Raw genomic sequence first — 15,351 nt, 5'->3', positions numbered from 1 at the left:
CCTAGGCTGAAAAAGTTTACATAGAAAGTGCATCTGTCCCTTGCCTTGGGAATCCTTTCCTCTCATTAGGGTGAAGCCACCATACTGCAATTCGTCATGCATGCAGGATGTGGACACAACTTTCAAACTGATATGAAGCAGACCAAATCCTTTGAAATACACATGCTCCTTTCCTCACAACCCAGTAACATTGCCAGTTGTAGCCTTCAGCCACAATTACTTTCAGCCATTTAATGCAATTGTAATTATCCCACAGACTAGGAAGATATGCCAATAAATGTTAAAATTTGCATCCGCAGGAAGTGAGTCAGCTCAAGTGATGAGAAATTACTCTGAGGTACATTATGGATATCTCTCACGGCATCACTTCCATGCTGCCTTGCTGAATCATTCCCATGGACATTGCCAGCTCCAGGGATTATCATCAGGACTGAGTTGAGAAGCATACTTTCTGCTTCTAATCGTTTAAATGATCTTAACTCTCCCCGTCCTTGGTCCCACATGAACGCAGCTGAATGTGACATTCCTGTGAGCAGCACCTTTGTACTCAGACTGGGCCAGTGGTGCCTTGGGACTTTCAGTTCTTTTTTAGTGTAATCACACTAATGTCAGTTACTTCCAGTTTCTCTCCCTTCATTTTTTCTCCAAGTTACTGGCCTGTTTTTCTCAATCCCCTATTTCCTGCTGCTGATCAATTTTTAGACTGCAGTCACCCCTCTGGATAAATAAATACCAACAACATTATTACAAATTTCTGAAATTAATAGCTTTAAACTGTGCTCTACTTTCTAAGCTATGATTCCCAAGTATGAAATAACATAAAATGCATCACTTCTTATCACTTCCATCACTTCCCATCTTCACTTCTAAATCAAGTCTTACCATGGTTGAGATTTCTCTGTGTCTTGAGTGTCCTGGTTTAAGGTGGGATCGAGTTAATCTCTACAACACTGAACTAGATGTTCAAGCCTCTGAAGCACCTTTTCTAGTGATTACTGTGACATTGTCTTGGTGCATTTCTATATGGATGCCAATGTCTTTACCTAACAAGTTCAGGTACGCTTGAATGGCCTGTGCATGGACCAACCCATGCCCAGGCTCAAATGGATCTCCCTTGCAGTTCTTGTGTCAGTTCAGATTTACACCTTGGCACCATCCAATATCTTTTTACTGCTGAGAAAATACTGCTTTTGGTATCAGAGATTTTCTCAACGCCTGTGTTGTTTATTGTACCTTCTCAATCATTTAAAAGGGAAAGCTCAAGAAACTCTCCTGCTGTTTGTAACTCCAGGGCTAGCTTTGCTATGCTCCTATACTTTGTCTGTTCATTGCAAGGGACTAATTCCTGCCTACAGTGAGACTGTTTCTGTAGACAGTCAATGTAAAGATAGGTTACAACTGATGTGTACTATGTTATAGCCTAAGTGATTCCTTACACTGTCAGGGTGGGGTAAAAAGGCACTAACCTAAGGGAAGATTTGGCTCCAATTTCTTCTCCTGGGTCCTCCAATACAGATTAAGGATGTTTTCTCATCTTTTCTTTCTTGCCATGTGCTTTGCTTTTGGGCATTTAATCTTATAAAATAAAATAAAACCTAAGCAGTTAGAAGGGGCACCACTTTGTTCGTACAGATTTCTCTTCTTCCTCAATATGTGTAGCCCTCAAGGGTTTTAAATCCTTCCAGGCTGATTTCAGTGTGTGTGTGGGGGTTCTCCTTTATGAATTCTCTATCCAGTTTTTCATATAGCATTTCGTTGTGTAATGTTTTACAAAGCCAGTTTTACAAAGTCAGTATGTTGCAGATAAGAAAATGGTATTATACAATAGAATAAGGAGAATGCAAGGCTTTGTATCTGAAGAAAAATGTGAGTCAAAAAATGATGGAGGTTTTTTATTTGTCTTTGTTTCAGTAGCATGTCATATGAAGAACACCAATATGCACACTAGACAGCTTGAAGCAAGTTATTTCCTACCTACCAGGTTTTGCAGCCCAAAAATAAAATAGTCTCACTCTAGTCCACTTCAAATTTGGGCACTTCAGGTTTTCTTCTGAGGATGTACTTTATTGCTCTAGCTGATTTTAAAGTTTACTAGTTATTTTCCTAGTCTGTCCTTATCAGCAAGAGTCTGATGCTAGAAAGCAAGGCACCTGGACCTTTGGTTTCAGCAAAGGATTGCCAGCTTGTCTCAGACTGCCAAATCACATAGGCGTGGCATTTCTTATCCCAAATTGTGACCCTCCTGTGTGTCCCACAGGTGAGGCACAAATCAGCCTTCCCAATAAAAACTCTTGGGAATGGTCTAGTTTTGGTGGGAGGAGATGGTGCCATTGCCTGACCCACACTGACATTCATCATGACAAGAAAAGAGTTCCAGAGCTGCTGAGAAGCAGAAAATAAAATATGGAGTAATTACCCTCACTATCAAACTTATTTGTTATACAGTCCTGAAAGAGACAAATGGTGACCACGTATGTTTAAAGAACTGTCTGTACCCCAGCTGAAGAGGTGTATCCATACAGACTAAAGGGAAGTGGGTAAGGATTGGATACAGATATACACCCATCACAGTTTGCAGATGCTATATTCACAACCAGAGAAGCCATTTCAGTTGAATTTGTCCATATTAATTCCTAAGTGTGAATTTAAAAATTCACAGGATGACACTTTCAGTTAATATATATTTCCTTGTATCTATCATGTAACATATCTAAGGAGGTTACAGACAGATGAGAGTGGGTCTCTTCTTCCAGGTAACAAGAAATAGGACAAGAGACATTGGCCTCAAGTTGAGCCAGCGGAGGTTTAGATTGGATATGAGGAAAAACTTCTTCGCTGAAAGAGTGGTCAAGCATTTGAACAGGCTGCCCAGGCAAGTGAAATCACCATCCTTGGAAGTGTTAAAAAACATGTAGATGTGGTGCTTTGAGACAGGTGGACCTGGCAGTATTAGATTAATGGTTGGACTAGATGATGCTAGAGATCTTTTCCAACCTCAATGATTCTAACAGGACCGCTTCTAGAGATTGCTGAAATGGCCCAGTATCTTCAGCTTAGTCTGAATAAAATGTTACAATTTTATTCAACCAAAACTGTAATTTGTATTCCAATTGACATGATCTGTATTTTTCTTAAACTCTACAGCCCTTGTACTTAGGCACTATTAGATATTTCTATCACATGGCAATTAAATACTCTTAGTCTGCTGATTTCCACAGAAAGCTAACAAATTCAATGTTGTAATGTTAGCTAATTATACAATAACTTCTTTCTGTTTTTGCATATAAAATTTGAAAGGAAAACTTTTCTCAAATTGTAAATTAAATAATAAGAAAAGCTGAGAGACAGCTGTGTATAAATGTCTCAGAGTTCTATTTAAAGAGGCTTGAAAGGCTCAGACTTTAAAACTGTGAGTGCTGACTGGTTTGCTTCTGCTCTAACTGTACTGCTGTTCCTCTTCAAACAATGCATTTAGGTCCAATCTACTTACTCAAAAATGCTATCACTCACTGCCATCTAGTGTTAATGATGCAGATCGTCAGGAATTTAAAATTATTTTTGTTAAAAAACATTTACATTCTTAAAGTTTGACCCTATTCTGAAAACTTGGGCATTCTTCTTTCCACTGACAGAGGGAGCTACAGATGCACAGTAGGTCAGAAAACTTTAACAGGGTTTATTCACAGGAATAGATCCAAGTCTACAATGCAATTTCAGTGACTACAGTTTTATTTTTACTTTCTTGACTCTGGCTCTGCTTACTTGTTCTCTCTGTGTTTCACGGTGTCACACAGGCTTGACACTGAAAGCTGAGCCGCTCCTCCTGCAGCATCCTGCAGGGCAGGCACAGGGAACTTTGCAGCACATTCCTCACACCCTTATTGTCAAGGGAAAACTGGAGACACTGGCATGCTGCACTACCTGCGCAATGCATCTCTTTCCACCCAGGTGCATGAGAGCGATGGCACACACCAGATCTCAACAGTGCAGTTAGAATGTAACCCAGAGGCAGAATTAAGGACAGGGCCTCTGGAGCAGGCAGAAGTACATCTGTGGACACAGTCACACAGTAGTGTGCATGTTCATGCCCCCAGTTTGCCTTCTGAAAACTTACTTAATGAAGCTTTACACTCACACTTAAATGCAAAATGCCTGTGCAAGATTCTGGGAGGTAAACCTAGAACAGAACTTCAGTTTTAGCAGCAAACATCTTCAGCTACAACTGGCATGGATTTATGCCACAGGATTCAAAGGTATCAGTGAATCTTGACGGTGGAAAGAAACAGAAGTCCCAATGCTTCCTGAATCTCTAAATGCCATTCACCATTTGAGATTAAGCAACTGATTACCCTAGGAAGCATAGTAGAAAGTGCAGTGATAACCCTCTTGTTTCTCTTTTTTTACCAGGCAAGGATTTAAATTCTCAAATCTGGGATGGAACTGTTGGGTGATAAAAATTTTCCCTACTGAACAGTACATCATCCGTGGCAGTACATCTTCCTGTGTTTTCTGATGACAAGTTTTGTACAGTGTGAATCACCTTCTGGTGGCTGCCTTTTAAATAAACAGGAATCATAATTGTTCTTTATGTGAAGAATAATGTATATTAAGTTCTCAAAGAAACTGTCTGAATTCAAAAGTGGACCACAGAGAGTTACCACCACATATAGTGATAATTAATTTATTAGCACTGGTTTTGAAACAAATATATTCATGTACTTAAATACACTTTAATTCATGTTTATTTCTACATTTGATATATTACTGTATATTACATAATGCACTGAATATCCAGTAAATAAATAGTAAAACCAAAGTGCAGATTAAAGTAGCAAGGTCAATTTTAGGTTATCAGGAAGGCCAAAATCACATTAGCAGTAGAAGGACAGCAAGTTGTAACTGACTAATATTAAACAGCCATTCTATCATTGCTATATGCATGCTAGTACAAATGATCCCTCTGAGAACTGCGTACAGTTGTCCAGAAAAGGAAACAGTTCTTCCCTTCCATTACAACTTCATGATCTTTTATTTCTTACCTTTCAGGCCTGATCCTGCAGTCCCTACTCAGCAAAACTTCCAGCCTCTCTCAGATAAGTTTCGTACTTTTTCTTTAAGCTACATAAAGCCCATTGGCTCTCTCAAAACATCTGAAAACTAAATAACTGGAGTCTAATTTCTAAAAATTTAGAAATTCTGGAAATACTCGTAACAGAAAATAATGTCATTGCATACAGACCTAAGTGTACTAGAGCCAAATCCAGGATCAGATCTAGACAGAAGCCTTGGGAACTGTCAGGACAGCAAGGTTGGCATCTGGTGAATTAGGCACTTTCCTGATTAGCCAGTCACTTTTAGGATCACAGTTTCGAATGTAGACATCTTCAGTCTCCCTAAATACTGTTTTGAGCATCTGCATCCTCTTTTTGGATCTGGCCTTTTTTTATACTTGAATACATCATGTATGACATTAACATTATGCAAAGACAATAAGAGAAGTGACCCTAAAGTAAAACAAAATGATAATCCAACATGATTTCACAGCCATGTCTAGAAGAAGCTGTTGTTCTTTTCTGTGCTTGGGTTAGGCACAGTTGTTTTAACAGCTTTTAACACTGTATCCCATTTACTATTCTTGTGCTCTAACTGCCTTTTCCTAAATTTGTGCTGAAATAAATCATTGCTGTCTTCATCCTCAGCTTCTGACACTATCTCCATTTTCTGGATAATCAATTTAATGAGGTCATGTTGCTTTTCCAACAATGTTGATATATCTTTGAGCCTATGGAAAAAAAAGCATACATCAGGCTTTGTCATTTGATTTCAAAGGACATTTAATGCATTAAAATTACATATACAAAGACCTGACAATGCTTAACTTCACCCTTCTGACAGTACTTAACTTAACCCTTCTGCTAACAAAGACTATTGTCTGGAATATATTTAATTCTTCAAGTTGTGGTACTTCTCTAGGTTTCAGGAAATAGGATTAAAGAACAAGTTCCTGGTTCTTGAGAAAAGTAACTTAGATAGTTAAGGTAGAAGCAACTTCACTCTGAGAATAAAATTGTTGCCAGTTCTATCAAAAGTTTTACCTACTGATCTGTTTTCTTGTCTGGCAAGAAAAAAGGGCCAAAGTTGCAATGGCTGCTAAGCATCTACAAACATTTAGTGAAATTCAAAACTACTTTTACAGCATATGAAGAGTACTGATGAGGCACTGACTGACCTTTTTCAAAGTGCTATCCAAAGTGCAGTTGATGCAAATAAATAGTTAACATAAGTTAGCATCACACATACAGAACACAGTCTCTGTTATCTTTCAAGAAACAATGAAATGCTTCTTGAAAATGTGTCTAGAAAGTGTCTTCATAAAACTAGCAAACAAGCATTTTGAAAATCTACCTTTCAGAATGCCTAGACTGACAAAATTACAGCATGAAATCTACACTGTGACTGAAAAGGTTCTCTGTGAATAGAATGATGTTTGTAATATTGGTCCTACTTATTTTTACATCAGTAAAATAACACAACAAATACCTGTATTTCTGTTTCAGAACTTCCAGTTCTAATGTTGTATCAGGGCTCTGTGCATATGTGGTAGAGTCTTCACACCCAAAGCAATACTGGAACACACTCTAAACAAAACATTGAAACAAACTGAAATAAGTATTACAGTCTGAAAATAGATTAAAATTCCCAAATAGGTAAATGGACAACTTCCACACAGTGTTAATGTGGAAAAGAGTTTCTGTTATGATGGGTTTTCTTACATATTAAAACATTTATTTTGCAAAATTTGTTTTACCAGAAAATTCGGTCTATCAACAATGGTTGAAATGAAAAATAAAAAAAATAAAAGAAGAAATGCCAAGTGGGAGTAATTTTGGTTTTTATCTGAACATCTTCTGTAGATTACACTGCTTAATACAGTTACAGATCACAGAGTATTCAAACACTAATTATATCTGAATATGGCCGGGCCGCACTCAAACTGATTTATCATTTTCACTGACCTTAGTCAATGTTTAATCACAATTCCCTTGATGTTAGTTAATGAATGAGTCTTAATAATGCAATGTTCCTAGCAATCTGTGTACAAAGTCAATCATAGCCCATTTTGGTGAGAATTCTTCTGTCTAGTATTCACCATCTTACCATAAATCCACAGTATCTTGGCCTGTTGGGATATACAGTGATTGACTCCTGGTCCACTCGACTTAAGAACCAAAACGGTAGCTTCTTCTCTAAGTTGGTGTGAAGATTAACCTAAATGCAGTTTTGCATTTAAAATGAGTTATATTCTCTTAAACTAAATACACATTATCATGTGAAAATAGCCATCATGCCGTTATATTCAAATCACTAGTACTAGTCCACACTGCAAACAATAGTGTAAGATTTGAACAGTCCAGCCCAGACACTGAAACTACATAGTTAAAGCAGTATACCAGTATTATCTTAGCAGAATTAATTATTCCATACAGATGTACACTCTTATAACTAATGACATTTCAGGATAGCAGAATGAATTTGGTGTTCTTTTGATTTTTGTGTATCTTAACCTTCTTTCCACTGTATAAGTTTTTTACTAAAAGACAACTCTCCAATTTCAAGCATTGCATTTACTGATTTTGAGATTCTGTTCTTGGAACAGCTCAGAATTCACTGAATTGACTGTTGAAAAATTCCTTAAAAATGCATTTGCTTGTACATTTCCTTTACAATGACTCACATGACTGAAAAAGAGATAGAAAAAGATGCCATGTTCACCAGTTCACTTTACACAGATCCTAAGGTGTTAGTTAGAAATGCTGATGACAAATTACCTAAATGCTGTTCTAACAATGATATATCTACTTCCAATACTTGGTTTTTCTTGCAGATATGTTACTTACCTGCATTGCAATCCTTTTGAGTGCAGCATATTTTTGTACTTCAGCGATATCCCCAACAGCCAAACCAATCTAGAAATATCAACATTTCATTATCTACCTTTTCACAGTCTGTAATTTCAATTGTAATACTCATTCACACTTAAATTAAAAAAAAAACACATTCAAATTATTTTTTCCCTTGAATGTAAGAACACTTTTTGCATATTTGCAAAATACATATCAAGATATGTAGAAAGCATTTTTAATGACAACTCTGTCTTCCAGTAAGGCACTAAAGACCTACTTCAAAGACCTGTCAAGAATAACATCCCTTCCTTTTGATTCTTCATTACTGCTGCAATGTTAAGTGTGGCAGCACTAAATATCTATAAAAACTGGAATTGTTTTTTATTGCTCAGCTCATATAAAAATTTTATTTCCTAAAAAAAATGATGTTCAGTGGAATATTGTTAAAGATATATTACCTGTTTTCCCCCTTTCTCACCATTATCATGTTTTCTGATTCTTTTTGTTCAGGTTAGGTTTGTTAGTCAGTTCTAACACTACTGCTGACTGCTGTCTTCTGTGCAATGAAGATCTGAGTTTGGGTTTGCTTTTTCTTTTTTTTAATTATTGTTAGTGCTAGGTTTTGATACAAAGGGTTGAGAAAAAATCCTTATTCCCCAATTATCTTTATAAAGACCTCAGAATAATACATTGCTGCTGCAATTCAACTTCCATCACAATTACTACGTAAAGATATACAAGACAACCTTGCAAGAGTGAATTGTGGGAAAATACTGAGAACAGTAAACTGGATGGAAAACAAGTGCAGAGAAAGGTGACCTTTTAATATGTTATGAAAATATCAATTTATTAAATAATGAATGAATGTCACTTACTATAGTAATTCTATATGCTAAATATAGAAAATCTGCATATAAACCTGTGCTTAACCACTTTTTATATTACTAAGTAAATTACTTACTAGCAAGTTCATAAGAAGGATTGGAATAAGCAAGGTAAATATAATAAGAACTGTGTAACTCAGGAATGGATATGGTAATTCACTGCTTAATAAAGGATCCAGGAAAGCATCATGGTAATTAATGTCTCCCAGCATCATTGCAAATGTCTTCATTACAGAAAGCAGAGGTGTGCTATATGTTTGCTACAAAAAGAAGAAATATCAAAGTCAAGAAAAAACCTGAAATGATGAAATTTGTAAATAACGTCTTGAGACACTTTAGTCAAAGATAGTATTTATAATGATAAAAAATAACTGTGTGATTCAACTAACCTGGGAACCCAAAAGGACAAAGAAACTCAGTCCAAAGGCCAATATCAGGAAAAAGAAAACCACAGCTATCCGAATCAAAGTCCTCAAAATTTCCCAGAACATCACAACATAGATGCCATAGTTTTCAAATCTATGCAACAAGTAAACAGAAAAGATATAGAATCAGTTACAGAATCATTTAGGTTGGAAGAGACTTTTATGATAATCAGCTCCAACCATTAATCTTGCACTGCCAAGTCCAATCCTAAATTGTTTAAATATTGAAGTTAGAGTTCCTTGCAGTTATTTACATAAGGCAGGAAGTAATGCTGATTTTCACCTGTGAAAAGAGACATTTTGCCTCTCTGAGACATTCTGAGATGGTACAAACTGGTTGTACTTTCACATCCAAAAGAGTGGAAGTGATCCTACTTACGTAAAGCCTAAACAGTTATCATCTTGTATTTTAACGCACCAGAGCAGTTTTCAAGATATTATTTCTCATGGACAACATTTACTGTCTCCATAGCCATAGGAAGTACAATATTATACCACTGTTGCACTTGGAATAACAGCATTAGGAAATTATCCAACTTTTTTTCTGCTTCTAGAAGCAAATAAGCAACCAGAAAAAAGGACAACTGGCATTATAACCCATCTATCAGCCAGATGCCTGATTTAAAAGACTTCTCTTCTTACAAAGTAAGAACTGCTACATATATGTAGTTTTCATATAATACAAAGTATGAAAAACAAGCAAACAAAAATAAATGCATTGTTTGCAGAGAGAAGTGGACTAGTGTAATTTTAAGACGTCTGTATTTCCAACAACAGTCTGTCACATGGCAGGACTCTCCCATTCTTGACTAAACCAAATCTCAGAACATGAACTGCCATAAAGCAGATTAAATTACTTTTTCCCCCAAGCCTGAACTTGGGAACTTATGTCCTCTCTCAGATCTGAGGACCTGGTGATTGTTTTATGCTACAGCAATAGCAACTGTGAAAATCCCTCCACATGATTTTCACCCTGAAATATTATGTGCAAGACTGAAAAGGTCAAGCTGGAAATAAAATAAACCTAATCTTCTCTCATTTATTAGGCAAAATTCCATTGAAGTCAATGGAAGTACAGGTTGCTTTGGGAAAAGGTAGCCTGAATGAGTTAGAAAAATCAGGTGTAGAGTTCTACTGCTATACACATGAAAAAATAGTCAAGCCAGGGAGGTTTTCATCTAGCAGCAGCAGGATGTATGAGCAATCATCTGTTTACTTTTTACTATTTAGGCTCAACCCTCATTTTGCCCAGAGCAGACAGGACATGCCCATTCTTTAGTCACCTAAGTCAGGACACACAGCAGAGGCAGTACCATAAAGGCATTCTCTTTGACATTAACTCTGTTTACAAACCTTGTCCTTAAACATCCCTATTACAGTAAAATGATCCTGAAATTACTCAGCAAATGCTGTGTTTGTCTGTCTGCAAGATTTCATGGGGGTGATTAGTGCATATATACATATGAATCAGAAGAATGTTTATGCAGTGTTATCATATGCAGTCCTGTTCAGGCACATTTTCATTAGTCTTAAGCACTACACCCACACTACTTTTTCCCTCCACTCAGTTTTCCTGCAGTTTATAACTTCTGGACACTATTGTACCATTGACAACATTAGAATAATGAATGGCAATAAAAAGATCTAATGTCAACTGAAGAAATAATATCATCCGTTATAATTATTTTATAGGACATGATGGCATAGAGACTTGGGGTGTGCCATTTAAAATGTAAAATGATAAAGGAATTCACCTTCTCACAGGTATTACTTCTAAAAACTGACTTCCTTATGCCTCCTGTAGTTCATATCCTTCTGGGTTTGGTTTTTGTTTTTAATGTCAAAGTCTATACAGTATAATGAAAGATGATTTTAAAAAGATAAATTAACTAAGAATAAATACTATTATTTCTTTAGTTGCCATAACATATGCTGTGATGCTCCACATGATAAGCACTGAAAACAACTTTACAGTTTCATTAGGTTAAAAAAATTCCTATGGTCCTAATCTGAAAACTTGTATAGCATGAAAAAAATAAAAATACCAAATGGGACTATCAAACTTGGTCAGTCACTGTTTAGGATGTGCAAAATACCTGAAAGTATTGAAAGTATTTTATTGCAAAAGACAGAAATAATTTTTACCGTTGAAGGTAAAGCAAGAAGTTCATCCAGGACAAGTATACAGCAATTGCTCCACATTCCCACTGTAAATGAGCTGGTGTATTAATAAATAAAGAAGACACAAAAATTATGCTTGTAGTATAAATTGTCCAGTCCAGTAGATTGGAGTAATCCAACAAATATTTCAATTTCTAGGATTTAAGAGAGACAGATACATGCATTAGTAAAGGACTGAATTCAATGCATTATTTAAATACCCTTCTTGCTTTTAATCTTGCATAAATTGGCATTTCCCTTCCAATTAGGGAAACCCAGATTTATTTCAATATCATACAAACAGTCATGCAAGCAAACTGTGTGATTAATGTTATTTCTCTACGTACTTACCTGCTGAATCAGCTGAAATATTTCTTTGCAGATTCCCAGTAAACTCATAATTAAAACTAAACACATACACACCCTTGTAAAGTATGAGTCCTGAAACAAAAATCAGAACACAAAACAAATTAGAAACCATTAAACGAATGTTCATTTCAGCTCTACCTATTACATATACATTATATTAGCAAGTTAAGAAACTCTGTTAGCTTCCTTCATATAAACCTATTACTATCTAAATTCTGGTTTACTAGTATTTATTGTGTAATCCATGTTATGTTTATTGTATTTAAGCAATTCAAAACAAGTGTGAAAGTTTGAGAATTGCCATGATAACTGGATGGGAACTGAAACTGCAAGATCCATGCCATATGTTCACTATGGATGAACATAAAGACAAATCTGTTCTCCATAACTTCACTATTAGATTGTAGTATCTGGAAAGGCTGTGGAAGTCTTTACAGAAATTGGAGGTCCTGACATCCATATGTGGCTGCTCCGTTTGATGTTTCCCTTTACAACCAGTGTAGGCAAAGACAACTTTGTTGTGAAAAGCCGTCTATTGGTATGGATTACAGTAGTGGATTTCATCTTAATAAATAACTTGTAAAATTAATTCCTCACCTGAGGGATTTATTAACTCATAGGCAGACCACAAATTCATGGCACTCACTTTTCAGTGGTGCTGGAACACAGATCAGCCCCTGTCCCATTGTAATGTCCCTCTTTAACCCAGGTTAGCAGTACAGAACCCCACTCTGCAACGCTGTGCTCCCTGCAGAGCTGGTATTCCCCACTACATTGCTATTACTGGGTCATTAGGACACTGTCTCCTCCAGTGCATGGCATTTCATGTACACTGCTCTAGTCTCTCGGGCAGCAACGCCACAGCTCCTGTTCAGTTCACTGCTTCTCCACCAGCTGGCCCCATTCCTCATTGGAGGACTAAGGCTTCCCTCTTCCAGCTATGCGTCTTCCACCCGGTCTCAGATGATTCAAGGACCTGAGTCAGTCTGAGCTATTCCTCTGTCTGCTGCATGCGGCTGCTTTCATTCTCCTATCTTCTACCAGGAAGGTAAGTCAGTTAATGGAGCATGAATGCTTGGATTTCTGCTACTTCTGGCTTCTGAATCTTCAAGAATCCCAAATATACTGGATTGGGCTGGGCTGCATATGATTCTCCAGATTTTTTCATATATCAGGATGTCCTCATGAACCTTTTATATTCCTTGAGTTTACTTTATTTCATATTTCTACTAGCATACTTTTTTTTATATTTATCCTTTTCAAGTTCCTGTTTCAGTTTTAGGTTTTTTCTCACATTTAATCCTTTTTCCTCAAAATTAAACAAACATTCACATAAGGAAACAAACTGAAGTAACCATGTACCAGATGAAAAGTTTTCAGAAAGGATTAAAAATAAGAAATGAGAACTGCAAATTATCTTAGAAGTTTCTGCTGAATGTTTAAAAATACACACTCTAATTCTTTTCCTTAGAGTTGCTAGATCAAAATCTAGAAATTATGTAAATAATCACAACTTTTTGCTATAAAAATCCTAAAAAGATTGTGACTAGTAAGAAAAGTACCTCATATTCTAATGGTCTTGTTTCATAGATCTCTGTTCCATTCAAAGGTCTTCCTGGCTGTATGTGAGTGACCAGAAGAGTCAGTGGGATGAGACCGAGAGAATAGATGCCTAAATTCATTAGATGTGCTCGAAACCCATAGGCCATCCTTAAAAGTGAGAAAATTAAAGTTACAATGCTTAACAAATTTAGAAGAGCATGCATTCAAATGTTAACAGCCAACAATGTCTTCAAAATGAGGAAATAAACATTTCTTGAAATGTCCCTTTGGGATGAACGTGTTCATCGAGATTTATGTGGACAAAAGTATATTTGCCATTCTGAAACGTTGTTCCTTTCCTTTTTACCTTGGCAATCCTATTATACATTCTTGCAGTAAAGAGGAAACAAAGATAGTAGTTGTCTTTGCTCTAAATATCAAAGAATCTTTATTAAATGCTAAGCTACATTTTATATGATAATCATCAGCATATTCTAAACATGCTTATGAGAGGTTTATGGAAAAGGCATTTTCTCAGACAACACTAGAAGTATGTACATCTTCATAAACAACTCTCAGGAACAATAGTCTTTATCCTGACATGCAGAGTTATATTTTATGAACATTAAAGTAGACCCACCATTTCATAAGTAAATATTCTTTACACACAGGATGACTGAGTAGCTCCATGCGGTTGTGGCGTACCATGGCCTACAAAACAAGAAAGTAAAAGGATCAAATTTAACTCATCTAGGCAAGTCAATGGCTTACAAAACTGGCTAGGCCACCTTTATTTTAATATTAGCCTAATGAAAAGTAAAATATCTGTGACTTATTGCAAAGTTCTTTTGTTTATGCACTCTGGCCCAAAGCAATCCTGCCTTCTCTCCATCCTGAAGCATTCAGCTTCTCTGTTGATGGTGTTTTAGTCTCTTTCAAGCTTTAAAATGTGTACAGACTATTTCCAACTATACCTGTGAGACTAAGCTTTATTAGTTACATTTAATGAGAATTAATATTAAGTACTAATTAAAAATTAATAATTATTAATACATATTTATTATTAGACAGGATACCAACTCTAATTGACAACAGGAAAACCGAAAAGTAAGCATATAAGTCAGAAAGCTTGTTCTGTTAACATTTTCTGACAAAAAATGAGAGAGCAGACTGGCAATGGGAAAGAACAGCAAAATTTGGTTTAGGCACATAAAGTATTTTGCAATTAGCATATGAAAAAAGTCAGTTTTGTCAGGTTTTCCATGCCTTATGTTCCAGTGCATGGTCACTACTATGAGAATGGTTTGCTTTGATGTACTACTATCTGCACATAGAGCACGTTCTCTTGGCACATTCATAGTTTAAATAAACTAAGAATTTTTATTCAAACCTAATAGAAATTTTATTTATTATTTAGACCATAAGAACTTTGGCCCATCTTTTATTCCAATATACGTAAAATATACGGAGTTATGGGCTTTGGAGAAGAAATAGTATGATGAAACATTCAAACCTCTTGATTTTATGGAAAGCAAGGCAGCAGGGAATGATGCCAGTAAATTGACAACTTACATTTAAAGTGGTAAGTGGTTCATAGAAAATGTCTTCACCATCCTTTATTTTCCTGTTAAGTGTCAATGGACACTGAAGATATCTGAAGTTGTATTCAATCTGTGTAATACATATACACCAGCATTTAAATGTGATGCAAATGATAACTGAAGACTAAGATAGTTTTCTTAATATAAAAACGTTATCCTTTAGAGAAAAAAAGGCACATTGTATCAAAGTAGTCAGAATAGTTATTCTTAGTCATTGTTGACTACTCTGCCAGGGAACACATGCTATCAAGATATGCATATGTGACTGAAAAGATGTTTAAACAAACAGCCATTTTAAATTGTAAAATGAAAAGTGCAAATTTCTTCCTAAAATGTTACAGTTTTAAAATGTCATTCTCATAACTCTAATTTAATGTTGACTGTGAAGAAAAACTTGTATTTAAAAGTCATATGGCTTTGATAACACAATATAAAGAAAATGTACAATAGCAGAAAATTTTGCAAG

At 35.9% G+C, this 15,351-nt stretch overlaps 1 protein-coding gene across 1 annotated transcript in view; it reads right to left on the bottom strand.

Moving 5' to 3' along the window:
* Nucleotides 1-4,724: 4,724 nt before the first annotated feature.
* Nucleotides 4,725-15,351, bottom strand: part of TRPA1 (transient receptor potential cation channel subfamily A member 1) — a 31,949-nt gene continuing 21,322 nt past the window's right edge. Inside the window, exons 17-27 of the mRNA XM_050330844.1 lie at nt 14,857-14,955; nt 13,925-13,995; nt 13,305-13,452; nt 11,725-11,814; nt 11,359-11,528; nt 9,178-9,307; nt 8,866-9,048; nt 7,899-7,967; nt 7,159-7,269; nt 6,541-6,638; nt 4,725-5,782 (exon numbers count right to left, since the gene is read on the bottom strand). Of these exons, the coding sequence (XP_050186801.1) occupies nt 5,551-5,782; nt 6,541-6,638; nt 7,159-7,269; nt 7,899-7,967; nt 8,866-9,048; nt 9,178-9,307; nt 11,359-11,528; nt 11,725-11,814; nt 13,305-13,452; nt 13,925-13,995; nt 14,857-14,955 (1,401 nt within the window). The 3' untranslated portion in view covers nt 4,725-5,550. The remainder of the gene's footprint in view (nt 5,783-6,540; nt 6,639-7,158; nt 7,270-7,898; nt 7,968-8,865; nt 9,049-9,177; nt 9,308-11,358; nt 11,529-11,724; nt 11,815-13,304; nt 13,453-13,924; nt 13,996-14,856; nt 14,956-15,351) is intronic.

Source organism: Myiozetetes cayanensis, unplaced genomic scaffold (assembly GCF_022539395.1).
Source record: "Myiozetetes cayanensis isolate MyiCay16 unplaced genomic scaffold, myiCay2020 scf1, whole genome shotgun sequence".
Classification (NCBI taxonomy): Eukaryota; Metazoa; Chordata; class Aves; order Passeriformes; family Tyrannidae; genus Myiozetetes; species Myiozetetes cayanensis.
This window is presented reverse-complemented; position numbering and strand designations above follow the sequence as displayed.